The following is a 25,806-nucleotide window of genomic DNA, read 5'->3' as shown; positions in this document are numbered from 1 at the left end:
CTGTGTTTCGGTCACTCTTAACGCTGCCCTTGTGTCCTGACCCATGAAATAGGATTGATTAAGGTTTTAATCATATTACGGCGAGCTGAACACCCCAGAGCCTGTTTCCCCCTTGTCATCCTCTTACTCACCCGTGTCGATCCTGAAGCAGGTGCGGTGGAACTTGCCCATGTAGAAGTCCAGGCCGATGATGGCAAACATGAGGATGGCGAAGAAGAGCAGCAGGCCGATCTGCAGCAGAGGTACCATGGCTTTCATAATGGACTTCAACACTACTTGAAGACCTGGTGAAGACAAAGAGAAAACACAGATGAGTTAAAGTGTTTCTGTTTTGCCTCTTTTGAAAAAGCTGTTGCCTCACTATCTTTAAAACTACCAGACTCCATTAATCAAAAATCCTGTGACCATTAAAAACACAAAGTCCCACATTAAGACGCACTAACCAAATGATTGAAGCAGAAGTAAATGGTACATATACTTGTGCTTGAATAGTGCTTTTCTAGTCTTCTAAATACTCAAAGCGCTTTTACACAATAGGCCATTCACACACTGATGTCAAAGGCTGTTATTTAAAGAGTCCATCAGTATTAACCAATCCCTTTATACACATTCACTGATGCAGCAGCGGGCGCAACTTGGGGAGCTGGGGATCGAGCCCCTGACCCTCCGGTTGAGAGCAGACAGACACTGATCCACAGCCGCCTCTAGTAGACCAACAGCTCCTATTACTATCATTCTATATTCTACCCTTCCAACTTTATTTGTAAAACCAATAAATCTGCTTTCTGCAGGCGTCTGAGTGTAAGTAGTCAGAATAGATGTGATAAAATGAGAAGTTGACTTACTTGGAATGCCAGAGACCAGTTTGAGTGGTCGTAGTACCCTCACGGCCCGCAGCGTTCGTAGATCAAAATCTGCCCCCACAGTGGCCAGGATCCTGCACACATCAACCACAACAACAACAACAACAAGAGCAGGGGTCAGGTTTGAAGGTTTTTCTGTTTGTTTTAAAATGTCTGCAGGACAGATTGTTATTTAAATGTCATCTTATCAAATCCCTTATAAGGTTGATACAAACTGTAAAGCAACGAGACAATGTTGGTGAAAGTTTTGCATTCCTGTGTTTCTCACAATTTAAACAAAACACAGCACTCACTCTTTTTTTTTTTCAGTTCAGCTACACACCAAACTCTTCAGCACACATGAGGGTTGTGTTTTACTTGATTTTAGGTAAAATATGTAACTTATAGGACTGCAGTCAGCTTGGTGTAAGCAGCAGTTTGTCTCACAGACCCTGAAGCCGAGTTGAAAGATGCATTGATGACACTTGGTCCAGTGAAGAGGAGACCTCTGGTAATCATCTTTTATGATGCTTTCACACCGGAGTCCACACCTGTTGTGTGAAGTTCACAGCCTCTGAAGTTTTCTCACATAACTAAGAAAAATTTTCAGATATTCAAATAACAACGTTCAAATTTAGGGTGGTCTTTACAGATGATTTGAATAGATGACTTTTAATGAGGGGAGATGTTTATTAATCCATAAAGTTACCGGGCATCATAATAAAGCTGCACAGTAAGATTGTCAAAATTGCCCATGGAGTGAATGATTAGCCAAAAGAAATGGATTATTGGAAGTTATGAATCTATTTCAATCTATTCTTGATTTTCTACAAAAATCTATTTTCAATCCTTCTCTTCATCCATCCTTTAATCCTCTCCTTGATGACCACTGACTGTGAATACTGCAAACATGTAGTCTGCCCTGCTATCACGTTTAGACCCACTGGAGACAGTATATCACAACATATGACACAACAAACACTTGTGTTTATGTAATCTGAGAGATCAGTGTGATTACAATCCTGTCCAGACCTCATTGGGGCTGTCAACCCCATTCAGTGTGCATCAATCACAACATGTACCGAAGCAATGCTCCTGTGTTTCTCCTTGTGTTTCTGTGAAAATGTTACAGAAAATTAAAGAAACGAAGCAGTTTAAAATGTGAATCATTCAAAGCACTGTAGAAGTTTTCGCTTAAATTGACTCTTTCTGGCTGCTTCACTGGTAAAAATGCGTGTGTGTGTGTGTGTGTGTGTGTGTGTGTGTGTGTGTGTGTGTGTGTGTGTGTGTGTGTGTGTGTGTGTGTGTCTGTTCCTCCTGCTCCTACCATCTGCCTGCACCTCACGCATATTCACAGTCTTGTTTTCTACAGGGAGAGGAATATGTAAGGCACACTGACCTTGTGAATTTATATTCATCTTATGTTCAAATAATGTGCCATCGAGCCACAGAAGATCAAAAGAAGAGACGTACAGTCTGCAGGAGTGCAGATGAAAGGAGAGAAGTTGTGGCTTCTGTTTTAAAAGGGGAGAAAGAAAAGGCTCAGACAGAATCTGAGAGAGGGGAAGAATCAGAGTCTCTCATCCGTCTAACGAGGGAGCGCACAGGTGAAGAGTTGTGGTAGAGATGCTGGAGCCATTGCTATCTTTGTAATCCCGATGTCATTTGAAGATTGTTTTATTTACGTTTGCAGGGACCGACTTTCACAAGCTCTATTCCGACAGACCGTCTGCCCTGGCTGGGACACCAATTATTACACCGCTGTAGAATCAATATGAATGTACAAAGACATAACGACAGTGGAGCACCGCTGAGGCCCTGTTACAGAATCGCACTCTGAAAGGGCCTCGACTGTGATCAAGAAAAAAGTTCAGATTCTTCCTTTAAGTACTTTGGTCATATGGGAACACATTGTTGGAGCTTGCAGCCAGAACATTTTCTTCTTGATATTACAATAACTGGACAAGTGTCATGGTCATGATAAAAGGGAGGAGAAGCTATGTGTATACGGTAATATTGGATGTGTTACATAAAAATGCTGACTGTTAACAGACTTCTATTCATTTTCCTAAAAAGCTGAATTTCCGTTCAAGCCTGATCCTCTTGGAAACACATAATAGCCTTAAAGGGAGTCTCATTATAATCCTTGGGTGCAGTAAAAACGAGTTTCTATTTCCAATCACAACATCTGTTTCTGCATCTGCCCTGCATTGTCACAGTATAACATTATTTTATAGTCATTCATATATATGTCTGTGTCTTCTAGGTTTTTCAAAGAAGGGCCGTGAGAAAGCGAAAAAGACGTGATAATTATTGAAAGTTAAAAAAAGAAAGCCTTCATCGTCTCACTGCTGATTAATCCAAGTTTAATACCCTCTCTGCTGGACCTCTGCTAATTACACAAGTAAGAGAGACGGACTGAGCAGAGGGAACAGCCAGAGTGTATCTAACCATGTGAAAAATAAATCACCTAACATATCTGTAAGGCACATAATCAAACTGAATCTCTACAGCAGATGTGTTTTTACACACGCAACAAAATCCTGTCAGCTTCTGACAGAGTGTGATTTTTTTTTAATTGAATTTTATTTAACAGACTTTATACGAAAATTCTGGTTTTACACTCTGTTATTGAGAGTCCTGCTTTTCACACACAAAGGCCCGAATTACACACACATGGACAAACAGGAGCATTAATGGGGTGATGTCAGAGTGGGGCTGCACAGGGAGCACACAGGGAGTGCCTTGCTCAAGGGCAGGGCGGCTGTACTCAGGAAGTGAACAGGCACTTCTCAGCTACAAAACCAACTTCCGTACTTCTGGTCCACACCAGGACTTGAACTGGTGTTCTGCCGCTCCCATTCCAAGTCCCTACAGACTGAGCTACTGTCACAAATGAACAAGTTTGATCTCTAAATGAGTGGAAATAAATCCTCCAACTTCAAAATGAATGACAGAGATTTAACTGGATTTTCTCAAGTAGAAATACAAATGTGATATGATCATTTAAAATTCAGAATTAAATCAGAGAAAACCATTTTGCTCATTCACAAGGAACTCAATTTGTTTTATACTCTGTTAATAAAGAGTGGAAGCAGATCTGCTGACGAGGTTACTGTACACATGACAGACTAGAGGACGATTCATTTTACACAATTCTGAAACGATTCAAAACATCCTGAAATGGATTTTTCAAAACGTACTTTTACTGGGTATAATTTAATTTAACAGCCAGTTTTAGCACAACTGAGCCCACACCTTCCAGTACACCGCGTGTGTCGGCCCTGGCTCGTCCATCGTGCTTGCTAACTTTAGCTAACTCTCAGTGTCGGTAATGTATGGCTGTGTCCAACATACTAATGCACTGCCTGTCTCTGGACAATGCACATGAAATATATCCAGAAATAAGCAGCCCTAACAAATAGGAATTGTATTGTGAATCAGGAAGTTGTTTGAATTGAGAATTGATTTTGAATTGAATGGTGACCCCAGAATCAAAATAACAGACATGACTCTGCTTATAAATGTGTTCATCCTAAAAGCCATTACAAATATGTTGGGCAACTCATTTTGAAAGTAAAGTATCAATTTGACTGTGTTTATTCAGTGTATTACAGAATTTGACATTCACCATGTCCAAAATGTTTGCCTACACCGCCAGCTCTTAGCAACATTTCCGTAACACAAACATCCGGATTTCTTAGCGCGAGAGTGCCTGGGCAACTTTAGCAGAAAAACTCATAACGCAGCTGGACTGAATCTTGTTTTTCTGTTCCTGCTTTCATTGTTTTTGGACTTTAAGAACTCAAGAATTCTTCTATTCTTTTCAGCTTCAGTGATTAGCTCTGCAGCTACAGCTGACCCAGAATCTCATACATTTGAAGAAATCACAGATAAGATGAACTTTATTTCATTCTGTTTGAAATTTAAATAATATAAAGAGTGTAATGTTTGACTGGCACAATGAAGGGAGGAAGGGAGCCAGAGGAAGAGCATGTAAAGCAGAGTCATGGACGATGAAATACAATAAATGAACTGACATTGACTGTGACAAGCTACATCACCTGTGAATAATTGATTATTCCCAGGAAGACGATCACATTGTACCCAAATGTTAAGCCCTGGGTCGACAAACCTCTCAAGACAGTTCTGACTCTGAGTCAGAGAAAGCTTTACGTAGGGTGACACTCATCAATACAGAGTTGCTCAAGATTTGGTGAAAAAATAAAAAAGCTGGCAAAAATGTGATTGAAAGACGAGGTAGAAGACCACCTTAAGAGTGATCATTCTCGCTGTGCATGAGGGGGAGTTATATGGCAGATACCCAGGACAAAAAAGGAGATGTAAAACCTAAGCCTGACTGTGTTCTAGCAGAGGAATTAGACCAGCATTCTTTGAGATTTGATTTACACGATTTTACTGATGAACTGGCAGAATTAAGGCTTCTTCAGACGGCAGTCAGATACACATTGATAAACTGTCTGAGATAACGATTGAACAAACAAATGTCAGGAAAGGTCATGGGCCTGATTAAATCAGCGGCTGACTACAGCGGCTAGAAAACAGAAGTTCCTGCATTGTGAGAAGAATCCACTGTTGCCCCAGTAGCCAAGGCTAAATCCCCAAAATGTTTTGAATATTTATCTTGAACCCCGCAGCCGCAGGGCAAAAAGAGTTTAGGAAAGTGGAGGACACCAGTAACCACCCTGTATAGAGCTGCAGCACAGGTTAGTTCATTATTCATCTCTTTAAAACGATGCATGTTTAATTCACTTGACAACCGCAGTGAAACTGAGGTATTAAGATAAACTGCAAGATCTGGGCACTTGGGACATTCATACAGCGGATGGGACACTATTTCAATCACTAAAAAGTCCTCGTCAGAATGTCACTTTGGTGATGTTTACTTGTATTTACTGTCCCAACTTCCCTTTACACCACTGCCAGGATGAAAGCCTAGTGCGGACAGCTTGATGTATTTTGGATGTGGTTGGGTCAATGATGGAAAGTCAAGGACAATAAATTCTTCATCATCAAACATAGCTGAGTGCTAATGAGCTAACACTAGCTAGTTACGATAGTATCAGGATCACTGTCAGCTAGTGTTGTAGTTAAGACCACACTAACCGAGATCAAGACATACCTGAGACCAGAGTGCCAAGACCAAGGCAGGGCGAGACAGAGACAAGACCAAGAACATACAGTATGTGTCACTGAAAAATCATCATTTTTTGTTTAGCAGGCGTGTCACTCACTTAGACCATAACACCAGGAAGATTGCGGACATAACCGGGGAATAAAATCCAATTATGAAAGAAGTGAAGTTATTTGTTCTTTTAAAAAGAGGTGTTTGCCTGCCAATCACAGTCATGACATGGAAAAGTAACCTTTCAGTGGTGGTCTTGATTTAAAATCAGGAGTCCGCCCAGTCTGAGACCGAGACAAGACCGAGTATAAATGCTTTCAATTCCGAGACGAGACAGAGACCTTCAAAAAGTGGTCTTGAGGCCGGTCTTTAGACCAGGACCAATTCCAGTACCACAACACTGTTGTCAGCTGTCAGTGTTCTGGGGCAGAAATTTTAGTTAAAAGGAAGGAATATTATGGTCAAGTTACAACAATATTTTATAGCAGGGGTTGGAGAAGTCTAGTAATTTGTCCAGGTCTAACTGCATTAATCCACAATCACCTCCTCTCTGTTTTCTTTTTCAGATCTGGTTTGTCTCCTTGTCGGTAACACTTTAGTTAAAGATAAATAAATAAAATGAAATAAATTTCCAGTCTCAGCTGCCAACTGGAAACTTCACTCAGTGTGCAGCATCGGAAAGCTTTGCTTGCCATGTGGACGGTTCTATATAATATATAATACGTGTGTGACATCACGTGAAAGCGATCCATTTGTTATTCAAGCAAAGAAAGAGGAGGAGGGGGGTATTTATGTCTTTGTGCATCTTTTATGATGTGTTTGACCTGTTGCTGATTCTTTTTGCAAACCAAATTGCCCCTCGGCCCAGGGGAAATAAAGATTTTGCAATCTAATCCAATCCATAACCATTAAAGTCAGTGTTAAACTCCTGTGTTCTGTTTTTGTGAGTCTGGTGACTTTAAAGAAAACAAGTAACAAAAAAAACCTCTAAAAAGTTAGAGGTCTGTTGGGAACGCTTCTTGAGTTTTAATAAGAAGCAGAGCCTTTCTTTGACTCTTTTAGTGCACACAGTATTTGATAAGGTTCAGCAGCAATCATAGCCTGCCTGTCCCTCGTACAGCCCCCAGTCAAAGCAATCTACTGGAGCAATTCAAAACTTTATTTTCTACCGGTTAGTCATTTTAATGTAAAAATAAGCCAGGGTTTCAAAATTAATGGTATTAGCCTTTAAAGATAATCTTACAAAAAAATAACATAAGAAAGGATGACATCACTTATAATGGAGGGAAGGGGGGGGGGCTGGTTTTGTTTACTGCTTTGATTCATAATAAACTTAATGAAGTACAGATTTCAAATGATGAGGAAGATCCAGTAAGAATACTGTCAGAGCTTTTGTTAGATTCATTAAAGATCAGTTAAATGTGTTGGTACATTATTTAAAGGTAAATGCTTTGCCTTTATAAATTCAACAGCAGAATAATTGAGCACTACAGAGGTGTGATCATGCATTCTGCTTGCAAAGCTAAACTCAGATGACATGAAAGAAAATATGAGAGCGACAAATGAGCTCTTTTGATTAATTAGTAAAAGCTGTTTGTTTACAACTCCTGAAGACAGATCTGGGGGGGGGGGGCAGTCCTCTTTTCACTGAGCTAACAGGGGAGCACTTTGTGTTCATTGTACCGTTTACAAAGATTGTTTGGAGCACTGCTGTACGCTCTGCAGCCACAGTAAGGTCGTCTTTGTCCTGTGTAACATTTCTGACAGCTGCTGGATTCTGCATCTCATTGACTTTAAATATCCTGAGTTAAATATATTAATACAAGCAGAGAGATGTGGCAAAGCAGAACAAGATGTCCAACAAACAATCACTTCCTTGACTGATGAAAACTACAGAAGCTCTCAAACACAGCTGAGCTCCAACAAGCTGCAAACGATAGCAAGTACTGTCACCAAACATTTAATAAATTCTTACTGTTGTAACCAAGAAACATTTTTTTTGTGTGTGACAGCGCATTTTCTGGACCGACTGTATAATAAAGTCTGAAGGAATATTTCACCATTTTCTTTCTTGCTGTGATCAAACGTTTGTCACCCTTCTGGTATATGCCAGTTACAGCTTGCAGCATGTTATCATAATTACAAGAAACAGGGCTAGCATTGCTCTGTCCAAATGTAATTATATTTTTACATAATACAATATTTTAGGAGTGAACGTTGCCTCTTAGGTTCAAAAAGGTAAACCAAGGGCCACCAGTGGCCTAGTGGTCAGTTTGCGCACCCCATGTACAGAGGATACAGTCTGGGTTTGAATCCGACCCCTTACTCCTTTGCCGCATGTCATTGCCCACTCTCTCTCCCTCATTTCCGACTCTATCTACTGTAATAATAATACAAATAAACCTTACAAAAACTATATATGATTTATTAGTTCAGATAACATTTTCTTATCAGTTTATCACCTCCATTTATTTGGTCAAGTCTTCTTGAATAGTATAATATTCATTTTGTCAATTATGGTACCATTTAGATTAAAATCCATCATAAATTACAAATGGTGGCTTTCACAATGCCGATGTTGAGGCATCATGAGGTTTTTCAGAAACCAATGGGTGATCTTATTTAAGCTACATTAAAATCTAAAACATATACAGCTTTATGGTGGAAGTACACTTGTTTCTCTAAGTTTGCATTAACTGTTTTTAAGTTTTGTGTTTTCTCTCAAAGACTGTGGCTCAGTTGGTAGAGTCAATCATCTCTCAATCTGAAGGCCGGGGTTCGATGTCTTGTCGATGTAAACACAATGTTATACAGCTCAGACATCATCACACCCAGCGTGACTCAGAGAGATATTTGCAGAGGATATACTTGATTTCTGCTGTATTTATGTGTTAACCGTCACACATTCTGCCATTGAGAAGGTCATTTATGATACCTACAAATTCACTCCATTCTTATATAAAAGGAAGTGTAAAAAATGTAAACCTAAAAATTGTCTAAACAACACGCAAATAAAAAGAAATGGTTGAAGAAAAGCTTTTGTGACGATGTATTTACCTCAGAAGTTTTAAATGAGAACTCAGAGATATGAGTTGAGTTTAATTAATAATGTTTTATTTTTATTTATTCCTGAATAAAATGTTATCGGGAAACAACCATATGTAAAGATTTATAGTTTATAAATGTTTAAAATCTGCTTTTCTGTGAAAAAAAAAAAAGTACAACTAATGACAAACAGTTACAAATAAAGTATGGTGGTCATCTCATGAAAATGGCATTTGGATGGCTGTCTTATGAGAGCCATGGATGGAGCAGGAGCTGATCCATGGAGGGACGCTGCTGAGGGTCTTGAGACAGAATCAGCTGAAGAAAAGCCTGACAACTTTGAGACAACTCCTCGCTGATGTTGATTCTGTTGTTGAGGTAGCTGGTCGTCTCGAATCTGTTCCTGTGCAGCATGTCGTAAAGGACCACGCCTAGCTGCCACACTGTGGTCGGACCGGCCCTGTAGATCCAAGACTGGTACCACTCAGGAGGGATGTGGTCAGGGGTGCCGTAGAAGACTTTGTACGAAGAGCGCTTCTTCGTAAAGCAGCTCAGGCCGAAGTCGATAAGCCTCACTCGCGGGACTTGAGCGCCGGTTTCTATCAGGATATTCTCCACTTTAATGTCTCGGTGGAAGATGTTCTTTGACTGAAGCTCCCGGGCTGCTTCCACCAGCTGCTTCACAATCTCTCTGCCCTCCTCCTCCTGCAGGGAGCCTCCCCTGACCTCAATGTATTTTAGGAGGTCCACAGCAGGAACTGGGCGCTCCAGGATTAGGATGAGCTCCTGGTCCAGATCATAAAAGTCCAGTAGGGAAATGGATGCAGACTTCCCTTCTTCCCTTGCTGCTCCTTTGGCCAACTTCATCATAACAGCGACCTCTAGAGGGAGCATCCTGCTCTTCACAGTGACTCCTTTACAGATCACATTGTCCCTGGGGATAAGTTTGATGGCTACAGGGAAATGGTCTGCTCTCCTGAGACCTGCGTAGACGGAGCCATGGCCTCCTTCACCCAGCGAGTGCAGCTGTTGGTATTTTTCCTCGAACTGCAGTCTGCTGGTTTCCACTGTGGTGGCTTTGTTGGATTTTGCAGCTTCCTTTGAGGATGATGTGTCCTCTTGCCTCTGTCTCTTCCTGAGTCCGTCGTCTTCCTCGGGGGCTTTCCTCTTTGTCCCAGTCACCTTTGGACTGTACTTTGAGGGATCTGGATCAGAGGTCCTCTGTCTCTTCCTGATGTCCTCTTGGTCTTCTGAGGATTTTCTTTTCTTGCCTCCCGTGCCTGCAGAGTCAGACTGAGAGGCTCTGGTCCTCTGTTTTGGTGAGTCTCTGTCAGTACTGGAGTTGTTTTTTTCTCTCCTGGTGCTGACTGGTAGATCTCTGGACTCTGTGATACTGCTGGTACCTTCCTTAAAGGAAAGGACTTGACTATTACACATCCTTCTAGCAGGCGGATGGAGAGTTTTGCATTTCTTAGATGTAGTACGACCCATGTCGAAGTTTAACAAAGTTTGAACACAATCTCTTGACTTTATCTGACTTGACTTGTCAAGAAGAGTGATCTACTAGTTGTGACTGATTGAGTTTTGGAATATTGGCTTATGCTTTGAAGAACAGCATTTTCTAAAATAGTTCCATTGTGAGCTCATAGATTACATCCAACTATCAGAGTGATTCTAGAATGATGATGCTTGGTGTGTGTGTGTGTGTGTGTGTGTGTGTGTGTGTGTGTGTGTGTGTGTGTGTGTGTGTGTGTGTGTGTGTGTGTGTGTGGGGATTTCTTCCTCTGTAATTAACACATTAACACAACTTTCTTTTTTCTTTTGGTTAAGTAGGTGGTCATTTTTTTTCCTTAAACGTAGTTGATGATACGATTATCCATTTCCACAGAAGCTTATAATTGTTCAATTCTAATTTCTCATCAAAATATAATTAAAGTGCATGGCAAAATGGTCATCTAAGCGCACAGTAACCCATTGCATTTTTACAATAAATGTGCAGAACGCTCAGTGCCTTCAAACTATCAATATTACAGTAATTACCAACAAACAGGCTTCTGTTGTAAAGAAGTCATTTTACTGATGTCAATCAGCAGGGGAGGAGTCCATTGGAGAATATGCAGAGATAATATTTTCCTCACAACCAGAAGCCATTAAAACTCAACAATCACATTAAGAAAGTTAATGGCCGAATAACCAGTGTAATCCTCATCATAAAATACTCAACACAAAGCAGGATGTTTTTTTATACAAGTGTGAAAACCCTGTATACGTCTCATCTTGTCATAAAAAGTGTTGCTCAGTTGTTTGTTGCATTATGCACAACGAACTGATTCAACAAGAAAACAGAATCTCAGTATAAATGTTACAGACAACTCACAATCGTCTCCGTTTATCATCATAATTCAAACCTTATTTCCCCCTCAGCCATGGATCAGACGACTGTACAGATTATTGTTTCTGTCAGACTAGAGAGGGAAGGATCCACACATCATCAACAACAGAAATCACAGGTCACTTACTCATCGTGAGAGCCGCAAACATTCACAGATGATGAAATAGAGAGAGGTGGTAGACACAGTCAACACATAAAGGATCATTCTGGTTTCTTTATACCTTTCCCTTCATTGACACATGTTTGTTGGTCTAAAGGGGCAATGGCTGCAGTTTAACCATTTCATTGACTTTCTTACAGACACAGAACTCAATCGATGAAATGGTAAACTGGAGTTTCTGGTCTACTGTTGCCTTGACTATTCAGTTTGTTAGTATTGTTGTGTGACTTAGATTTCAAAGAGTCAACTCAGATGCTTCAAGGTGTCCAAGTATTGCTGTTCTATCTTAGTGTACCTTGTGTGTATCTCTTGTACTGTCATTCACCTACCCAGGGACTACAGCTGAAAATCAGACATGATGGCTTAACTGGTGTATTATAGAAATGTTATGAATGTGTATTGTCCCTGTAACTTTAAACTGTATAAATCAATGAAATAAATCACACACACAGTAACTTCTGCAGCGATACAGCGGTCATCCACATGTCCCAGGAGGTAAAGCTACTGTTTTTATCAGTCTGGTGGCTTGGTGAGACCGATGAGGCAAACGGCGGGTTATAGTTCAAAAAGAAAGTGCAGAAAACAACCTGAGACTTACTGTGTAAAAAAAAAAACATTTTTAATGGACAAACTTGGGAAAGAACATTTTCCCCCAAAGGATTACATACCGGCCATTAGGGCCTGTGTCCATGTGTCCATGTGTTTTTTCTGCGCTCACAATGCACATTTTCAATACAAAACCATTGCAGTACAGTATTGTCAGTGCTGTCGCTGCACTAGAAGCACTCTGGTCTATGACACGTCTCACTCACTGACCAATCAAAATCAGGAGGGGATTTCTGATATCAGCTTTGTCAACAACAATGGTGGAGGAGAAACTAATCTGACTCGTCTTATTCGAGGGTCTAGAGCTGCTGCTAATGCCATGACAGGATTCATTTACACTGTTCTTGTTTTTTCTTGGAAATATTTCCTTGAAATTAAGAAAAAGAGCTTTTTAAAACAGACCTAACTGTCAAAACAGCGGGAAGCGAATATTCACTTGTGAAACTGTAAATGTCGACAAGTAGCGCTCTGGAACTTGACTTTGGTTGTGGCGCTGCCAGCACAAAAAGAAAACAAAAAGCCATTAATGGACTCTTGCCCTTAAACCTCTTTCAAGGCTGCCAGCTGAAGCCATTTACTGGAGGGGGGGGGATTTAATTATTTGTTTATCTTTTTTGGACAGCTCAAGAGAGACAGGAGAGGAGAGAGAAGGGTAGACTTGAATCAAAGGGCGGAGGACAGGAGTCGAACCTGCAGCAGATGTGGCGGAGACTGCAGCCTCTTGGGCTCCTTCTCTACCAACTGAGCTAAACTGGTGGTAACCTAAAAACACATTGTTCTTAGTGTGAGAATGTATTTTGGTTCTTTGCAAAACTGATCAAAACAGATGATCATCCAAATTCTGGTCTTTGTATTAGACTTGGTAAATGGTCAATGGACTTGAGCTTCCGTAGCGCTTTAGTCTTCTGACGCCTCAAATCACTTTCACACCTACTCATTCACACACTGATGGAAGGTGCTGCTATGTAAAGTGTCCATCAGAGGTAAATATTGCCACTCATACACATTCATACGCTATTACAATAGGCAATTTGGGGTTAAGTGTCTTGTCCAAGAACACATCGGACATGTTGCTGCAGGAGCTGGGGATGGAACCCCTCAACCTTCCGGTTGAGAGACGACATACTCTTCGACTGAGCCACAGCCGCCAAACATATTAGCTGAAAATCTTTGTGAGTCCTGATTTCTAAGAAAACTACTTGACTAATTTCCAGAGTGTTGTGTGATTTTCTCTGTGATCGCTCTTTGTGCAAAGAGGTGAAGGGCTTAAGTGCTGATATCAGAGCTAAAAGCTTTGTTCATTCACGCTGAGCTGCTTCATCGCTGACACAAAGCGTCTATTACACCACATGTAGAGCATGAGTCCTTCACACTCTATTACAGGAGGTTTTCAGTGGGACTAAATGTGAAAACACACACCAGTATTGCCTTGACATATAATCGCTTAATATGCACCTTTTTGTCAATTTCATTGCCAGTTTGTCCACCAACTTATTCCACATGAATAGTGAGTCCTCTATTTGCATTCCAGTGGACGTTCACTGACTCTGTTTTCAAGTGTGTGTAGAAAAACACTCCTGAAGCAGACACAGACACACACACACACACACACACACACACACACACACACACACACACACACACACACACACACACACACACACACACACACACACACACACACACACACACACACACACACACACACACACTGACTGGGCCTGTATTCAGTGTCGCAGACAGCAGTATACACTCAGGCTGAATTAGATAACTGCCTCACTGTACCTGTGGGAAAGAACATCACAAACACACACACGCACGCACGCACGCACGCACACACACACACACACACACACACACACACACACACACACACACACACACACACACACACACACACACACACACACACAGCTGCCATCATCCTGCACATCCTGGGAGCGCCACCAGGCACCATCAGGCTGCAGCAGGTGAAGTGGAAAACAGACAATTAAGTGGAGAGGAGACATTACGCCAAGCTGCATTAAAGTATCACACTGACACATTCACAAGCAGACACGGCATATAGAGGCATTCAGGTCTGCAAAATAAAAAAAAAACATGGTAACAAATGCCCTGTGTAGAACTACAGGTTTTTGGTAAACACAAAATAGTGTTAACCAAATCGTTCCTGTCAGTGTGATTGTACTAGGAAATGTTTTCTTTAAATTTGTCTGAATAACCCCATAAGGCAGGCCTATTCAACTACATCACACACACACACACACACACACACACACACACACACACACACACACCCAGGGGCCAACTCTGGCCCGCAGATGACAACAGACTGGCCCGCAAATCAGTTCTATTTAGAGGTCAAATAAATAACTAATAAACAGGGGGAAAAACTTGTGAATGAGTGTCATTGTTGCCGCAGTAAAGTTTTAAAAACAGCACAGCGCTCCCGTTTAACATCTTTGGTCCTGTGCTCGCAGCCTATCACAAGCTTGTGTTGTTGATGAGGAAAAACGGCTTTCGCACAGTGTTCTGCTGTGGTGGACTTGCTTGTCTGGCCCCCGGGTCCTTAGCTTTCTGAAAATTTGGCCCCCTGACCAATAGAGTTGAAAAGCCCGGCCGTAAGGGATCGGCAATGTTGAGCAGCCAGACATGAAAATAAACATGAATTCATTCATTCCTGTTATTTGTTCTTTAACTCAAGCTGATAAATCTGAACGCTGTTAGACATTTTGACTGATGAAACTGAATAAATTCTACTATTATGTGAAGCAAGTTAAATGCAACAACATGGTTAACCACATGTAGACAAAGTGTGATAGACCCCTGATGTGTCTGCTTATTGATCAAGTATGGTTGACTTTAATGTCACTCTTATTGTTTCTCATCAAAGCATAAAGACAACATCATGGCAGCTGATGGAAAGGTTTTTTTTAAACCCAGTAACTGTGATGTGAGTGAGAAATGAGGTAACAAAAGAGAGATTCATTCAATTAATACAGATAAAATGAATCAGTCAGCTAACCAGACAAAACAAGGAGGTCAACAACAGATTTTTCTGGGTTTCATTTGAGCATCAGTTCATGTGAATGAGGAATAAAGATCACACACGTCGTGCTAAAGCTAGCATTTTTGTTCTGGATGAACTACAGTGCAGAAATTGTCTCTAAATGGTACAAAAAAAAGTCACATCAAATCTCCGAGGATTACCTTTAAATCATTCATCTGCTTCATGCGGTGATGAAATAAAAAGTAACAGCCCTGTCTCTGCCCATGTCGGTCAACTTTTCTCTCTTACTACGACACAATCTCAATTTGGCCTGAGGAGAGCGTGGTTGGTTGTCAAAGTTTTCATCATCGATTGAAATTGCCACATTTCAAGAGGGTAATGTTTTTGGGTTGAAATAGGTCTTGAATTCTTGTAACTTACACGTGCTGTAGTGAGGTGAATTTGTGTTTGTGTTTTCTCTCTCTCCTGTGTGCTCCCCAGGTGTTGCTTCTCAGCCTTAGAGTTCCCATCCACACCTGTGGCAATTGACCAATCAGGGGCTGAGCTGTAAAGAGCAGGAGAGAGGAGGCACCCAGTTGCCAGCAGGTCATTCTGCTGAGTGTGCGCTCGTGTCGAGAAACTTTAGTGTACTCCATCTGTGGAAGGAGTGTGTATTTAATGAGGCCTTACTGTAAGTTGTATCTTGCTTGTTAGTTTTTGACTTTTTATTTAAGATTGGATTGGCTTCTCTTTTGTTTTGTGGAAGAAGCTTGTTTTGTTTCTTTAGTTTGTTAATAAATGCATTTTTTTAACTTTGCTTATATTTAGTTCCTCCTTCTTTTCTCTGGGTTTTATTTGATTGTTACTCCCCTCATCCCCATCTCGGGGCCCGTAACAAACTTTTCTAAGCACGTTTAACAGAAGAGAATCAGAGAGAGAGATACACCAAATCAGTTTTAAAGGAAAAGATTCAGCATCTATTAAAATTCACCAAGGGTCTTTCTATTTGTGGATTTGTTTAAACCCCTGATGTACATTAAAATATGTGTTTGTCCTTCCTATACAATAAGAAGTCAAATGAAAGAATTCAATTTTTATATTTTTATATATAACATTTCATTCATCTGATGAAACACAGAAGTATGACTGAATGATCACTGTGCTCTATTTAATACATTTCTTGTTTATTTTAATGACTTAGCACAATTAAACTTTTTTTTAAAACAACACCCACATGGTCTGATGGTAATAAGCTTGATATGAAGCCATATATCAGATACACATGATGAAACAGCGTCCTCTAGTTTGGCTGTAATACCACTGTGACACTCAAGCTGTAAGACAACAGACTCATTAAATGTTAGTGTGGTGGGCTGAAAGTGAATGCTTTAAGTAAGAGAAGTCTCTTACAACTATGAAACTCATTTAAATCGACAGGAGTAGAATATGAAGGATTTTTTACTTTTACAGCCCTGTCTGTAAACATGACAAGTCTAACACAGCCACATCGCTGTGTGTAGTAATAATGCTTGGAAGGTCTGGATTACAATTCTTTCATTGAGTCTTTAGTGTAAGTAGATTTGGGTAGCTCTGATGCAACACGCCGTCTTACATGTAAATCCATTTACAACCGTAAAGCTGTACTGGCTTTAGCTCAACAAAGCGTTTTAATGAATTCCAAACAAACCAAAAAACTCAAATGAAATATATTCAAACAGAGGATATTTCCCAGGAAAGACCTAACAGACAGCCAAGGCACAACAGGAAGTACAAAAAGCTTTTATCACAAGTTGTCACAATCAAAACACTCGAATAACTAAATTGTGTTGCATTCCCTGAGAACACGGATTAAGACTTAAGGACTATAAGAAAGATGGCTATGGTCGACTACTAATCAAACTGGTTTTGTAACACATTGCCACTCGCTCTCCAAATTTCCCAGAAAGCTTCACCACAAAATGAGCTGGTGGGGAAGAAGAGGCCAGGCATCAGCAGCAGTCGTGTGAACATCCTGAGCTCTGAGTCAGTGCAGCGAGGAGAAGGGTGAGTGCAACCGAGCGAAAAGCTTCAATGTGTGTATAATTCATGATCTCACTGTATAAAGACACTGAGCATGGAAATAAAGGCCCCTTCAAAATTCTACTACAGCTCTGCTGTGAGTCAGGAAACTCACGGATGAACCATATGCTCTCTGAAGGCATATGGGAATCGCACAGGGGATTGTAAAGGTGAGTTAAATACACACATCTCAATACTGATATTATCTTGTTGTTATTACTATGCCTTTATTTTGGCTTGATGTAATGAGATCATTAAGAGCATAGGTGAGCCTGCACTATGAGCTGCTCCTGAGCGCTGCTGCTAAGGGGCCATTGTGGCTGCTCTAATCGAAATAAAATACAAGAAGTGCACCCTGCCTGTGGTGTAAAGTGCAGATCAGCTCAAAACAAAGACTGTATAAAACATGGATGTAGTCTCAGTGACGTCACCCATTGGTTACTGAAGAAGCGTTTTGAAGTCCAACAATGGTGGTCGCCATGTTGGAAATGCTGTCTCAACCTAAGTTTCAGTCAACCTATCATCAGGCAAAGAGGTGAAGCTGAGGTGGGTCTCAAGCATCCTGGAGAAAAGCTACAATGCACCTGTTTACGGTCACATCAGTCAAGCCCCTAACTATGCAGAACTCTGAAGACCTTTGTTTTTTTTTTGTCTGAAATCACCGCATGTTTTAAAAGAATACTATCTCATGTTGTGTTAATCACGTTTGGGAGTCAGTTTAAGGAGGGAGTAAAGCTTGCCTCACTCCACGCAGCCTATGTGCAGTTGTTGTCGGATGTTGCAGTCCACTAGAAACCCGTTCACTCAAAGGTGCACTGACTTTTTATACACCATGGCAGGCCAAAGCACGAGGACATGCTCATTTCTACACGAGGTGGAATAGAAAGCAACGCAGAAACACACAGCTCTACATGAAAGGTTGAAGTCTTCAGGTCAAGACTCTGTAATCCACCCCCATCTCACATGCAAATGACACACTGCAGAGAGCAAGACATCAGAGAGACAGAGAGACAGATCATGTGAAGAACAGCCGGTTTGTTACCGAAAATATATAAACCATCATTTTTCTGCATCCCAAATTGTTCTGCATAGACATGTTTTGTGAGTTTATTTATCAAAACTTGATGAAAAACATTTTAGATTTTTTTTCATCATAATGGCTGATTGGCTGACATAACTACAAAGCATTTAAATAAACTCCAGTTAATTACATAACAATAAGCCACAGTACCGAAAACCCTTTTTAATTTTGTGTCCAGTTACACAATATTGTTTTGATTGTTTGTCTTCATCTTCTAAAAGATGTTGAAGAAGACAAAAAGCTTAGAGTACATGCTGTCAGGTGCCCCCCCCCCCTCCCCCGAGCACAGTACGCAGTCTGATACAGTAGGTGGCATTATGCACATAGTTGGTGCAAATCCACCAAAAAAGCCGAATGAAGAAGAACCAACCGAGGAACCACTGAGTCCATCCTTCTAACTGTGGAGGTTTTTGTTATTTCTAAGATGCAAACAACATCCCTCTTACTTCCTCAACGTCTGCCGTGCAGCTCAGCTAGCGGAAGAAAACGAGCCATGCTGCGCAGATACGACGGTTTTTGAAGCAACGGAATCTTTTAGAATTACGTCTTATAGCGGTCCACTTCCTTGTTTGAACACTGTTGTGTTCACATCTCCCGCAGACCGTATTCGAGTACACATGAATCGTGCCTGAGACTACCACTTAAAGCACAAGTACACTTGTGTTAACACTGATCAAATGAACCGGACTTTGGGACCAAGCTTAATCTGACCTGGGTCCCAAGTGTGAAACCACCCTAAGATTTGAGTTTGTAATAAATCATTGAAACAAACAGCAGACAACCTGTGTGATGAACAACAGGGATGCTGTTTACGAGTTATGAAACATGATCAGGTTTAGAGATTTCCAACGTTTCAGTCAGGACTCAGGAGTAGTATAATTATCATACTGTTCTTTCATACTCTTTCAGTCTCCGTCAGTGAACACTGAGTGAATATTTTATTTACACTCCGGGCGACAGATCCTCAGATCCAGCCTGAAGTAGTGTTGTGATTTCAGCAGAGCCCAACACTCAACGCTTCACTCAGAGTCTGATTGACCCTGAAATTTCTTATTCCTATTGAATATTCATGACGGCACCATACTTGGACTTGGCTTTGTCCCAAGAAAATATCATCCAGCAGCAGCAGCAGCAGCAGTGGAGAGGAGGTGAGAGGGGTTCCAGGGTTCAGACTCTGTGACAAATCAGATTACATTTGTTTCTCTCCTCTGGCTGCACTTTTTTCTTTCCCCTGAAAAATTCTCATGCCAAGACTATTACACAGAAGATGGAATTGAGGAAAGATGAGGTGGAGGTAGGAAAGGAAAGTGTGAGCACAGCTGTGAGATACACTGCTGCATCTCTGCTGTGATGAAACAGAAACTAAAACATTATTCACAACGCTCACTAAAGAAAGACATGTCTGCTTCCATAGTACAATAAAACAGTGTGAATTAAAGATCCATATTTATCACACGAACACAATTTAACTCCAACACTTAACACATATAAGACAGTGGACGCTGTACGATACACAGCCTGAGGCCCATGCAACAGACACTAAATGATGTCATTTAGATATTATAATACTTAAGAGTCAGACTTTTATCTGTCCTGTATTAGCAAAAGCTGATTTTCAGCTAGTTGCAAGAATGAACAACACACACCCAGCCTTAGACTTAGCATTCCTCCACAATTGTTGTTGACTAAGATGATGCTGTAAGTGACATTGACGAGCATGGCGGCGTTCCAAAAGTTGAACTTTTTTCAACCGAGAGCGTTGTGAGCGCAGCGACAAACTACATACGATGAACTACATGAACTTGTATTGAAAACCAGCACTGTCTGTGGAGCGCTGTGAGGGCAGAGACAAAAAAACAGCTGACAGCGAGGGACACCGTGCTCATACAACTGCATTACTATTGTACATGATTTCAAGTGTGAACAGAAATGTTACATTGTAGATTGTAAAAGTGGAAAAAATGGTATATCTATCTAAAAAATTCAACATATTCTTAGATTGATTTCTATTTCTGTTTACTATTAAAGCAGAATAAGCTGTCCTTAGCCCTATCATGTTTCTTAAAGGAAGAATGTGTGAAATTCTACACATAAATACATCAGAAATCCAGTATATCATCTGTAAATGTCTCTGAGTCATGACTCTCTACAATGAGTGAGGTGTGTTTAGCGTTTTTAGATCACGGTCATTCCGTGTAAGTTTACATGCAATGTGAAGCTACGAGCTAGCTATTGTAGTTAAGACAACAATGCAGCTCGAGAAGAAGACAATCCTGTCCGCCGCTTGGTGCTTAATTATGGTACATTCCATTTGATAACACCTTTGTGTGAACGTGGGGGGAGGGTGTTGGTGATGTGTCGCTGTAAGAGAGTGGAGGATTCAGGTGTCGCCAAACAGCAGTTTGTTTTGGTTTCATGCTGGTGCTCAAGGGCGACATCTGCTAGAGCAAAAAGTTGCACATTCTTCCTTTAATGGTAAACTCACATGACGTCAAATCTGACTGGCTCATCTAAAAGGGCAGCTCCCATTTTAAGACCATGGGTGTCAGTGTTGATTTATTTCCCTGAGAAAACAAAAGACTACGGGAAAGTGACAAAGTGGGTGTGGTCTGATCATGCAGGATCCATCAGGTCTAGTGGCTTCTCTCACATTCAATTATTGTGGAAAACTTTGTAGTTTTCTTTTCCTCAAAAATGTCTTAGCGATATTTCTCCCCAAATATTACCTTAGTATTTGTCTTTGATATTTTTTTATTTTACTTTAAATTGAATCCAAATTGATCCATGTTGCGCTCTATAATCAATGAGGAATGTATTGATGTGTTCAGTACAGTACTGCTTTTACTATCAAGCCCTCATGTCAGGGAGGTTTTGCCCTATGGGTGGCAGTAAAAACCTATTTTACCTTAAGGTCTAAATGAGATTTGTTCATAATTGTTTTTCCTCACCTCTTAATGTTTCCACTATAAAGTCAAGTACACTGTAACTCCCTCACATTTACCTTAGCACCTATAACACAGATTCTTTCTCATACTGGCCCCAGAGGGAGAGGTGTAGTAACCTGATGATGCTGGTGAAGAAGTGTGGATCTGTCAGAGTTGTGTTTAAGAGGCAGACAAGAGGAGAAAGAAGGATGTAGAAAGAAACACAGACTGAGAGAAAGAGAGGAGGAGGAGGGAGTTAGGCATGCTTGGAGAGGGGAAACCACAGTGGAGCCGGAGATGACTGGAGGTGTCGCCATAGAAACAAAGGAGGCTCCACTGATCTCATTAGAGACAAACAGTCAGGAGACCAACACGGCTCACAGAGAGAAAGGTCTGTGTGTGTTTCTTTACATGCACACACTCATATCTGAACATACACAGTACAGTCAGGAAGCAGATTAGGATTAGGAAATAGTTGGATGCAGTTCAGGCTGCAAGAGAATATCTGCATGTCATGGGTATGGGCTCATAAGGCTTTTAAAGGCCCAAAGGATAAGATGATGTTTTAATTGCAATTGCAATGCAGGAACTAATCTTCCCTTACTTCATATCATTCAGCCATCATTTCTTTTGCACAACAGACCAGCAGAATGCACCACAACAGAAGGAGCAACTTTTGACTGCAGTCCATGGAGTCTGGAGTCAGCAGTCTGCGCCAGCTTGCTCTCTCTCTCTTTCCAAACATTTATCAGATTGTTTTTGTAGTTTAATTTGAAGCTTAGTGTATTGACACGGGGAAGCAACTTTCTGACCAAAGTCCAATGTACCTATAGCTTGTAGAACACATGTTTTTTGAATTGCCTCCAACTTAAAAAATGTCTAAATACAGAATCCAATGTGTTTGTTCCCTGAGCAGATCTGAGGTCTGGAGGCATGAAGAGTTTACCTTTCTAACAGATTCTTGTGTCAGCTTCTTACTATGTCAATGTATTGCACAGTGGAGGACAGGTGCAAAAGCAACAACAGCCAAAAAGATTTCCACTTGTCAATTCAGAAACAAAGCCAAGTCCAAAATACGTTAAAAACATCCAAAGCAAACCAAACCTCTACAAAAATGTCCCTGCCCTTCCCCCTCCCCCTCCCCCAACATAACACAGACTCTCATCCAGCCCCACAGTCAGAGAACATTACAGTAAAGTGAAGGCTGGAACTGATTTTATGCATTACATTAAAGCTCACTGGACTTTGAATACTGCACCTTTTGTACATTTTGTGTTTCTATATTTTGAAACTCTAATATATATATATTTGTAATTGTGCCTTCGTATATTTTATTTTATTTAAGTAAGTAAGTTTATTTAACTTGCTATTTTTGCTTGATCTGTTTTGTTAACTGTTTTGCACCAAAACACCAAGTCAAATTCCTTGTATGTGCAAATGGCAATAAAAAACGATTATGATTCTGGTTCTGATTCAACAGATGGAAAAAAAAAAAAGACCTGCAGCAAATACATAAACTACACTAAGTCAAAAACAAACACAGAAAGAAAATGCAACAATAACAGTGCATATTTACTCATAACACAGCTTACATTTTCCTACTATTTTAACACTAAGTTGGAGGGGGAGAGGATTCTCGGCATAGTGCTTAGCCTAAATTCCAAAAAATGTCCCAATAATATAAAGGCAAAGCATCTGAAATTAAAATTTAAAACATGTCACTAGTTTATATGGTGTAATGCCATCAGAAATATGTGTCATTCATCAGGTCCTGCATACGACTTGCAGTCTTCTCTGTTCAGACAACTCAATGACATTTAGTGTCAATACTGTCTGGCTCCGTTATGCAGAAGTGTGCCTAGATTGCAGCACATTGCTTAACACCATGCACTGCTTCACTGTACCTTTTATAATATCACGAGAGCTCTCTTGACTTTGCCTGCATGATTATTTAGCTCTCTTAAACTCATCTGACCCGAGTGAAGAGGCTTTTATAGCAGCTGTGTGATCTCATCTTATGAAGAGTGATTTTTCTTCTTTTCGTGTGTGTGTGTGTGTGTGTGTGTGTGTGTGTGTGTGTGTGTGTGTGTGTGTGTGTGTGTGTGTGTGTGTGTGTGTGTGTGTGTGTGTGTGTGTGTGTGTGTGTGTGAGTGAGTGTGTTTGCTCCCAATTCACCAGGAAGCTCTTTGTTAACAGACAGGGAGAAGTGCTGCTTGTAGTTAATAAAAACATGAACACCCTGAGCTTAGGGGATGCAAAATGTGCAATAAACGAGCATCCCAGCTCATTTCCATGGCAACAAATTAATCTTTAATGAAGCTGGGGGATGAAGGGGAAGCGATAATAGAGGAGTCATATTGCTCTAATTCCCCAGTTTCCATCTTTACGATCTTAACCAGGCCACTATCATGTGTGTAAACGGTTGAATTTACGATGCTACATGTGTGTCTAGATTATCATAAGCTTCACTAGCAGGCTGCACGTCTTTGTACCTCAGCTGTACAGCAAAGTTGCAACCTTAACCGACAAGGACACATTCAAGTTGTGATAAGGCACAAATGAGCCTGCATTGTCCAAGCAAATCCTCCCCTTCATTAGCAATTGCAAGGGCAAATTGCTTCTGTTGTAAGGCTATAAACTGTCCGGCTTTGTTGCAGCCTGAAGCGTCTTTATAATTGGACGTGTTCACTTCCCTGATGTGAGATGTTCAACAGCTGAACGGCTCTCATGCTGGTCTGATGGGTTAAAGAGTGTGAAACGTCAAGGAGAAATGGCCGACTGAATCGCAACAATCTCGAGGAGCATTCTGTGTATTGAGAGAATAAGAATCTCATCGTGAAAAAACTTTAAACTTGTGGTAACTGGATGTTAAATTGAAGTAATCAACTGAATAATAATCCTTTGTGTACCACAATTTTCCAGCTCCTATCAGCTTCAGCTGAACTTTTGTGTTTAGCACTAATTATCCTATGTAAGCATGAGCAAGATAACCGGCTGAACTAATGGTAATATTATCTTGAAGCTCCTCTGTGCAGGGTTGTATAATTTAGAAATGCATACAGCTGCCAATCCCATTTTGCCTTGTGATAACTTGTTGCAGCAAAAACCATCCATGTGGCTCATAAACATGTTAACTCCAAAGACTTTAATCATGACGAGATGCTTGATAAACTACTAACAGGACCATTTTGACTCTTCTGAGCCATGAAGGTTTGATATTTGTAAAGTGTTACTCAATCAGAGAAAGTGATTTATGAATCTGTGGCATCATAGATATTATGAAGTCTACTGGCCAAGCAGCAGAAACTCATACTGCATGTATTCTGATGAGCACAGGTTAACTAACCAGGTCTTCAAAATACATCTACTCCTCAGAAAGCTGCTAAAGCATATCTATATATCCATTAGAAAGCCCTGCCTTAAAATAAAAAACCCTGATTCATTTGAATACAGCTGGTCAGACAGTATGAGCACACAGGCTTTTTACTGAAAAGCAATGTGATGTCATTGAGCAAACAGTGCTGTGGTCAATCACTTACACGCAGGCACTTTCCTGATGGATCACTCAGAAACATGAGCAGATAACTTTTTGTGTTTTTTTAATTGTTTTGACCCTGGGGAAAATGTATCTGGATCTGTATGCTTCACACACGTAGTTGTTTCAAACACTGTACTTGTAAAAACAATAAAAACAAAACATGTACACAAAGTAGCACCTAATGATCACCACCACTATTACAACTATGTCATTATGTTCTAGGGGTGGGAATCACCAGAGGCCCCATGATATGATATTATCTTGATACTTGAGTCACAAGTCCATATTATTACGATTTAAAACATTTTGCAATATATTGACTATTCTGAAGATTTATTTTGGGGATTTTTGTGCCTCTAATGGAGTGACAGGACAGTGGATAGAGTTGGAAATCAGAGAGAGAGTGGGGAATGACATGCGGGAAAGGAGCCACAGGTCGTATTCAAACCCGGGCCGCCCGCTTGGAGGAACACAGCCTCCAGAAATGGGGCGCGCGCCCTAACCACTGCGCCACCAGCGCCCCAGACTTAACTTTTTTAAATGCATATTTTGTCCAAAAAATGTAAAGAATTGTTTTTAAAAAAAAAAAACATTATCAGTCCATTCATCTGACTTTTTATTTCTACACAGTAGAAAGCACAGTCAAGCTCTCAGACTGACCAACACAGTGATCAAAGTTAAACCCTTTAAAATGATGCATGAAACCTCACAATCTGAACTCTGTTAGTATTTCATTCTAAACCAACTTAACTGTACACAAAATGTATGGACGACTGTACGATAGCACAAATTTTTAACAATGCAACTTGTTCAAAATTAATTGTGCAACCCCTTCAGCAATTAGAAATTAAAAAGAATATTTGCTATCAAAATAATAAAAATATTGATGATATATACCGACGATATATTATTGCCACACAAAATATTGCGATACTATGCTATATCAATTTTTCTCCCCCCTCTAATATGTCCCACATTATACACAACATGAATAAGTGATAAGAAATCACCATGAATGCATAACC

At 40.5% G+C, this 25,806-nt stretch overlaps 2 protein-coding genes across 2 annotated transcripts in view; both read right to left on the bottom strand.

Annotated features, from left to right (window-relative positions):
• Window positions 1-25,806, bottom strand: part of cacna1ba (calcium channel, voltage-dependent, N type, alpha 1B subunit, a) — a 180,362-nt gene that overhangs the window by 129,849 nt on the left and 24,707 nt on the right. Inside the window, exons 4-5 of the mRNA XM_065963302.1 lie at window positions 846-937; window positions 132-284 (exon numbers count right to left, since the gene is read on the bottom strand). Of these exons, the coding sequence (XP_065819374.1) occupies window positions 132-284; window positions 846-937 (245 nt within the window). The remainder of the gene's footprint in view (window positions 1-131; window positions 285-845; window positions 938-25,806) is intronic.
• LOC136177643 (serine/threonine-protein kinase pim-2-like) lies at window positions 9,280-10,732 on the bottom strand. The gene has a single exon (XM_065951379.1). It carries the CDS (start codon window positions 10,522-10,524, stop codon window positions 9,280-9,282), a length of 1,245 nt encoding a protein of 414 aa, XP_065807451.1. The 5' UTR covers window positions 10,525-10,732.

The sequence above is a fragment of the Labrus bergylta genome, chromosome 2 (genome assembly GCF_963930695.1).
Source record: "Labrus bergylta chromosome 2, fLabBer1.1, whole genome shotgun sequence".
Lineage (NCBI taxonomy): Eukaryota > Metazoa > Chordata > Actinopteri > Labriformes > Labridae > Labrus > Labrus bergylta.
The sequence above is the reverse complement of the archived record's forward strand: the minus strand, read 5'-3'. Positions and strand labels throughout refer to the sequence as shown.

Excerpts from the sequence above, each read along its gene's own strand:
- LOC136177643 (XM_065951379.1), bottom strand. The coding sequence starts at position 10,524 with ATGGGTCGTACTACATCTAAGAAATGCAAAACTCTCCATCCGCCTGCT.